This window comes from Anthonomus grandis, chromosome 13 (assembly GCF_022605725.1).
Source record: "Anthonomus grandis grandis chromosome 13, icAntGran1.3, whole genome shotgun sequence".
In the NCBI taxonomy this organism is placed as follows: Eukaryota; Metazoa; Arthropoda; class Insecta; order Coleoptera; family Curculionidae; genus Anthonomus; species Anthonomus grandis.
The window spans coordinates 26,593,671-26,601,166 of NC_065558.1; the positions used below are offsets into that span (position 1 = coordinate 26,593,671).

The window sequence follows — 7,496 nt, forward strand, 5'->3', positions numbered from 1 at the left end:
CCAGATCGAACGATTGATCCATATTACACTGGGTGGTAATTCTAACTTTTTGCTGGGGTAAAATCAGGACCTCGTCTGTAGTCACTTGCTCAGCAAAGGGTTCGTCAACATGGGCTTCAATGATCTGGCAACTAGTGGGCTTCACATTGTCCAGGATTTGGAGGATGCAGTCATCACGTGGATAGAACTCCTCCTTGCAGTAAAAGGCATGTTCCAGGAATGGGCAATCGGTTGCTTTAAACTGGACCTCTTGTTTCGTTCGTGCCAAGTAAGGGTATTTAGGGATGATTAATTGGGAGTTTCGGATTATAGGAAAAAGGCGAATGAACGAATATGTTTGAGGTTTCAAGATTGGTACGTGAATAGCAAAAATTATTTTGTTATCAGAGAAACTTACTTGAGTTCCCAAAAATTGATAATAATTAATTGGGTTCTTAAAGGTTGGCAACTGATTTTTATTATAAATTGATTTTAAATAGCCCATCATATTTTCTAATTCATAGGTGGATATAATACTATCATGTAAAGCATTTAGTTTTGCAAACATAATGGCGTCCTCTAAATTATCTACAAAATTAATAAGATTTTGACAATCTAAATTAATATGAAACAGAATGCCTTGAAACACTAAAAAATTATTGATGTTATTTATTTTATTTTCACTTGCATGTTTAAAACTTTCCATACTTCTTTTCAATTTTAATTGGTTGGAATTAAGGAATGAAACAGTTTTATTAAAGTTATTTATAAGGTTTTTCTGTAATGAAATTTGTAGTTTAAGTTCTTTCATAACATTTTCTTGATTTTGTAGAAGACTATTAATTGCTTGATCGTAACGTTCTCCATCGTCAGCGTCTAGAGTTCCAAATAACCATTTTTGACCTTTTGGAATTATGTCCATTAAACCTCTCTTTTCTCTAATATGAGGATACAAATTAAGAGCTTTTTCTTTTGCATTTGTAATTAAATATTCAGTTCTAAAAAGAGAGTTTTCAGACAAAATATGGTAAGATATCATATATATATATATATATATCAGACAAAATAAGGTTTATATTAGATAGATTACTATTATCTACTTTTTCTATTTGATTTTTTATGATATTAAAGTACTTTTGGATATTTTCTAACTGATTAATTATAGGTAATATATCAACATAATGAAGAAATGTATGTTTAGTATAGAAAAGTTTTACATCCCCTAAATAAATAGGAAGTACAGGGTTTTTGATAGGGGTTAATTGAATATCATAGGAATTAGTTGTTACTGAATTACTGAAACACTAAAGGAATTGAAACAGGTATAGTAAGAGTGGAATGTTCTTCATTCTGGTTTTCCTGCAAACATTTTCGTTTTTTAATTTTTGGAAGTCTGGCAATATTTTTATGATAAGAACCCTTTTTAGTGAATATTTTAATACCAGTTTGAGATTTTATGGGGACTTTTTTGAATTTTGGCATGTTTTTATTTCTTAATTTTGTTCTTATAAAAGCATTTTTCTCTTGAGAAAAGTCCGGGGGTTCTGACCTCTTTTCGTTACACTTATTTATAACCTTTTCCTTAAGGCCTGGTTTCCTCGAACATTCGGTCGCAGAAAGCGGACAGTCCGTCGATCGCCGAGGATAGCGATTTCTGCCCGAGGTGGTTTGCTAGAATTTAGAAAATGATAATTTCCCTCGTGTCTGCAACCCGCTGTCCTGTGTGTATTTAAAGCAAAAACAAATAAAAAAATACGTACCCACAAAAATGAACTCAAATAAATTGATTGCGCTGTTATTGCTAGAAGAAGAAGAGGAAGAGGAGCTGGTACTAGCAACACTCAAAGGTTCCAATAGGCCAGTGGATAAGTTGTTTTTGTTTCGCAATACGGAAGGCGCCTTTAATATCACCGTGCAGAGAAGGCTTTTTGGAAATGAATCCAAATTTAGGGAGTATTTTAGACTTTCCACAGAACTTTTCGAGCTTGTGTTGAGTTTTGTTAAAGACGACATTTCCAAGAAACCTACCAATAGAATCAAATGCCCTATTTCTGCTGAAGAGAAGCTTTGCATTACATTGAGGTAAGTTTTTGTTTTAACGCGCTGGATCGACAACGTGAATATTTTGTTACTAATTTCTTATTATATATTTTTTATTTATTTTAATTACTTAAAAGGTAAAATAATATACTTAGGAGTATTAAGACTCTCTATCTAAAAAGCTAATTTTTTTAAATTATAAAAAAAAGTAATTATATTAATAATATACGAATTTATTTAAAGTATTCATAAATGTTGATATAGGTCACCAGATTCATTCGGTGGAAACATTGCCATTGGACTGTTTTGGGGAGAAAAGGCTTGGAAGTAGGAAGCTGCACTTGAGGTTCTTGATTGGCTACTAGTTGAAGCAGATCGGAAATCATGGTTTATCATGCTTCTTTGCTGGTGTTGAAACTCTAGTTTAGAAATGACTTGCATTACCTTAATTTTTGCTGTTGTTTGTAAGTCTGGAGGAAGTTGTTCAACTGTTAAAGCAATACTACGAAAGAACGTTGAAAGTGCGGTGTCATCCTCTTTTGTTTTGTTATTACTTAAGTCTAGCAACTCTTTCATCAACTTGGTTCTTTCAATTCGGCCTTTCTTAATTTCTTCCACTACTGCAGCACCTCGTTCTTTTGGTATAGACTTTCTTTTGCGTTGGGATGTAGTAGTTGGGGATATGAAAGATTCTTCCACTGCTGTAGGTTGGTTCTCGTGAGATTCTTGCGTATTGGGAAAGACCTCAGTAACCGGAGAGACTTGGGAGTCAACCATCTCTTGAGAATCCTCTATATCACTTACAGCTGCTTGTGACTCATCCAATACGTCTTGCGATTCAGTGGAAATATTATCTGATTGCTGATTTTGTGAGTTACTTTCTTCATTGATATTACTAATTGACCTGAAAATAAACGACCCTAAAATATTGTGTAAAAATGTATATTTAATACGTACTTTCTCTCTACGATTCAGGTATTGTCCAGGAAGCTTAAATGTTTGTACTTGGCACCAAAGTTTTCCACATTTGTGTTCCTGGCTGAACCAATTTTTTTGTGCTTTTATTACCTCGCGTTTCTTCTTTTGGTAATAATCGCGGATATTTTTCCACCTTATTTGGCACACTTTTTCTAAAAATTCATTTAAACAATTGATAAAATGAAGTGCACCACGATTTTTATTGGCAAAATTTAAGTTGCTATAAATATAAATGGCCGTTTCTGTGTGAAGAGAGCTTTTAAAAAATAAAAGCGTGTTACAGCTATAGCTGACAAACGTTATAGGGGATAAAATAATATACAGGGTATCAATACCAGTAAATTTTTAATCAAGCGCAAACATCTACATCTACTCACGAAGCATATGAAATGTACATCGATTTTTTTTACCAATACTTAATTTGTTATTTTCAGGTATCTAGCTACAGGGGAGACCTTCAGATCGCTAGCGTTTCAATATCGCCAGCATCACAGCTGGATTAGCGTTTCTGTTAGAGAAGTGCTACGCAGCATTAGGGAACGCATGCTTCCAATTTTTATACCAAAACTCTCAGAAGAACGCATGAGAGCAAATGCCCAAGATTACAATGAATTGTGGAACTTTCCTAATTGTTGCGGATCCATTGATGGAAAGCATGTCCGAATACAGTGTCCGAAGGCAGCAGGGTCACTTTTTTATAACTACAAGCAGTTTCATTCTATTGTATTGCTGGCTATAATAGATGCAAGATATAGGTTCATCGCAATTGATGTCGGTTCCTGCGGGCGAGAAGGAGATGCAAGTATTTTCGAAAAATCGATGATGGGAAAGTATATTAATAATGGTAATTTCAACATACCACCTGCAATGCATCTTCCAGGAACAGAAATTTTACAACCTTGCATTATTTTGGCAGACAGCGCATTTTCGTTAACAACTAATATAATGAAACCTTATTCACAAAAAGATTCTATTCATGACCAATCAAAGGCTGTGTTCAATTACAGACTCAGTCGGGGGAGGCGAACTTCCGAAAATGCTTTCGGCATATTATGTCAGTATTTTAGAGTATTCTTTACTCCAATTGCTATTAACCCTACTGCTGCTGATGACTTAATCATTTCGGCATGTATCTTACATAATATGCTACGAAATGCAAAAATACCAATTCCTGATGAAAATGTAGATTTCATCCCTCTATTGCCAAAAGAAAATGTAATTCCATTAGCACCCACATGTGCAAGAAGATTATCCACAGATGCTGCTTCGGTAAGAGATACTTTCAAAACTTATTTTTTTGGACCACATGGATCAGTGCCATGGCAAAACGCAAAGGTGCAGAGAATGGAATAATTCGAGGAATAATCGTAGAAGAAAATATTATTTTACGTTATTAAAAGTAAAGTAGCGGAATAAAATTATGTTAAACCCTGTATATTATTATATTTTTTTTTAATAAATGACATAATATTATATTCTTACCCTTTTTATTCATTTTCGCCATTTTCGCACCTATTTCCTTCCAAATGTTGTTTTTTACGACCAAATCCTTATAACTTTTGCCGGCAACACTACATAATGGTGGCTGCTGCCTCACCAAGTCTATTAGGACTTCATCATCCTCAGGTGAAAATTTTTTACTCATTATGCTAATTATAATTATAATATTACTATTAATATTTATATTTTATTATAATATTACTGTTAAGTGCAGCTGAGCGATTCCGCTGTAATCAGACTGGACAGATATGAACCGACCAGTCGTCACAGGTCGGCGGAGAGGAATGCGTCCGTTCAGATGAGCGGAACCGAGGAAACCAATCCCAATTGAAATGCATGGTTGGATAAAATCGTCAAATCGCGGCGATCGACGGACTGTCCGCTTTCCGCAACCGAATGTTCGAGGAAACCAGGCCTTTAGTCATCGCATTCCTTTCTCCAATCTTGCTAAATAATAATTTCGTGTTATCTTTATGAGACTGTACATAATTAGATATAATTACGTGGTCGCTTAAGTCAAAGGGATCCGTATTATTTATATGGCCTTTTATTATCTCGAAAGGTGTATGCTTTGTTACACTATGAATAGAGTTGTTGTAACCTAATACGGCACGTTTTATCAGCTGGTCAGCTGTGAAATGACTGTGTTGTTCTTTTAGGCACCTAAAATGTTCGATTAAAGTGGAATGAAACCGTTCTACGGGTGAATTACTGTTACTATTTTTTGGGGTGGTGAAATGTAATTCAATTTTATAGAGTTTACAAAAATCTTCAACTTCTTTATTTTTAAATTCAGTACCTGAGTCTACAGTTATTTTTCTGGGGCAAACCATGATGACTTATATATTGGAATAGGCTTTCTATTATAAAAATTCCGGTTAATGAGATTAAGGGGCAGGCTTGACCATACCGCGAGAAGGAATCAATTATGGTTAAAAAACATGCATTTGAAATTTTAAAGGTATCCATATGGATGTGTTCGAAAGGTTTTGAACTTGTCGGGGTCAAGTTAAATTTAATGATAGGTGGATTTCGATCATATTTATTTTTTAATCAAATTTCACAATTATTTACAAAATTTTCAATATCGATTGTCATTTTTGGCCAATAAAATTTTGATAAGAGGGCCATTTTCATTTCATTTATTCCTCTGTGACAAGTTTTGGTGGTGTGATACAAATTAAGTTTTTCTGTTTGGTCATCTGATGTCACAATATCTTCCAAAAGTTTGGAACATAAGATTATTTTAAAAGAGGAATTTTTGTAATGTTACCGTAAAATGTTTGCTTAATTTGTCATTACGAAAATAAATAGCATAGGTGTATTTGGGGTCGATATATTGTTATAATAAGTCAATAAAATTGGGTGTTGGATTTCTTGCTGAAACGGTTACGTACATTCGTTTGTTTTCGAATATTTTTTTCCGTTTTTAGCTGAATATCTTGGGTATCTCCGGTTGTAATAATAATTTGATTTTTAAAGGTATTCAGAGATTTTTCAGTTATAGGTAGATTTAAAATTGGATTTTCGGCAGATGTATGGGCCGTTTCGATATCGTTTGATTGATTGGGGTTTCTGGTTCTAATGGAGTAATAGTAATTTCTGGAGTATTATCAGAAATATTAGGAAGATTGGGAGGCTGGTCCACAGGGAAAATTGTTATATCTGAAGGATTGTCTTTAGGACTGCTTTTAATTTCCTTAACAACTCTTGTTTTAGAAGGGGCTTGAAATATTGGGGTTATAGTAAATTCTGGCAAATTTTCTGAACTTTCTTCGATGAGGCTGGCTTGAGAAGACAGTTGTGTTTGAGCAGGCCTGATTGTAATATCTGATAAGATATTAATGCGACGAGATTGAGAATTAGGCTCAAGAAGAATTTCGTCCAGGTTGGAATTATCTAAGTTAGGGAGTTCATTTGGCTTTTGTAGAAAATCATACACTATTTCGTCCACATCACCAGGGTTGTTTAAGACAGATTCAGTTTCAACAGCATTGACACTCACGGGATTTCGGGAAAGTGCATCGGCTGCTTGATTAGATTTTCCTTTTTTATATTGAATGGTGTAATCAAACTCTTCTAACTTCAGACGCCATCTTATGAGCCGGGAGTTAGGCTCCTTAAAGGAAAACAACCACTGAAGAGGCTTATGATCTGTGTGGATGGTAAACTTATGGCTGAAAATATTTGCAACTCCAAACAATGGCAAGCAACTCTTTTTCGATGGTCGAATAGTTCACCTCGGCAGGGTTTAACGTACGGGAGGCATAACAAATGGGGTGGTTTTCCTGTGATAGAATGGCACCAACAGCATAATTTGATGCATCTGTCGTTACTTCGAAAGGCTTAGAAAAATCAGGGTATGCTAGTACGGGTGCAGATATTAAAATATTTTTGCAGGTGTTGAGACTGCTAATAAATTCTTCTGAATGTTGGAACTTTTCATTCTTTTTTAAACATTTAGTAAGTGGCTTAGTGATTTTTGCGAAGTTATGGATGAATTTTCGATAATAACCCACAAGGCCTAAAAAAGATTTGATTTCACGCTGTGTTTTGGGAATTGGGAACTTTTGAATCGCAGCAGTCTTTTTAGCGTTGGGTTTGATACCATCTCGAGTGACTACATGCCCTAGAAACTCTACCTCCTTACACAAGAACTCACATTTATCTACTTGTATTTTAAAATTAGCTTCCCTCAATTTTGAAAAAACAAGTTTTAAATTTTGAATATGTTTCTGCAATCCAGAACTGAAAATTATAATGTCATCCATATATATCATGCAGATTTTATTCTGCAAATCCTTTAGTACCTCGTCCATGACCCTTTGAAACGTGGCAAGGGTATTTTTCAGCCCAAATGGCATCCTCAAATACTCATAATGCCCATTGTTCACAGAGAAAGCAGTTTTTTCAATCGAATCTTTTTTTATTTGGATTTGATGAAATCCGCTGGCGAGACCTAAGGTGGAAAAATATTGAGCCCTACCTAAAGCCGGGCG

The 7,496-nt window shown here is 34.7% G+C and overlaps 1 protein-coding gene across 1 annotated transcript; it reads left to right on the forward strand.

The window, feature by feature from the left end:
* The first annotated feature begins 1,605 nt into the window (after positions 1 to 1,605).
* On the forward strand, positions 1,606 to 4,828 carry LOC126744204 (uncharacterized). The gene is made up of 3 exons (XM_050451561.1): positions 1,606 to 2,061; positions 3,432 to 3,799; positions 4,707 to 4,828. The coding sequence occupies exons 1-3, from the start codon at positions 1,748 to 1,750 to the stop codon at positions 4,826 to 4,828; spliced, it is 804 nt and encodes a 267-aa protein (XP_050307518.1). The 5' UTR covers positions 1,606 to 1,747.
* Positions 4,829 to 7,496: the final 2,668 nt, after the last annotated feature.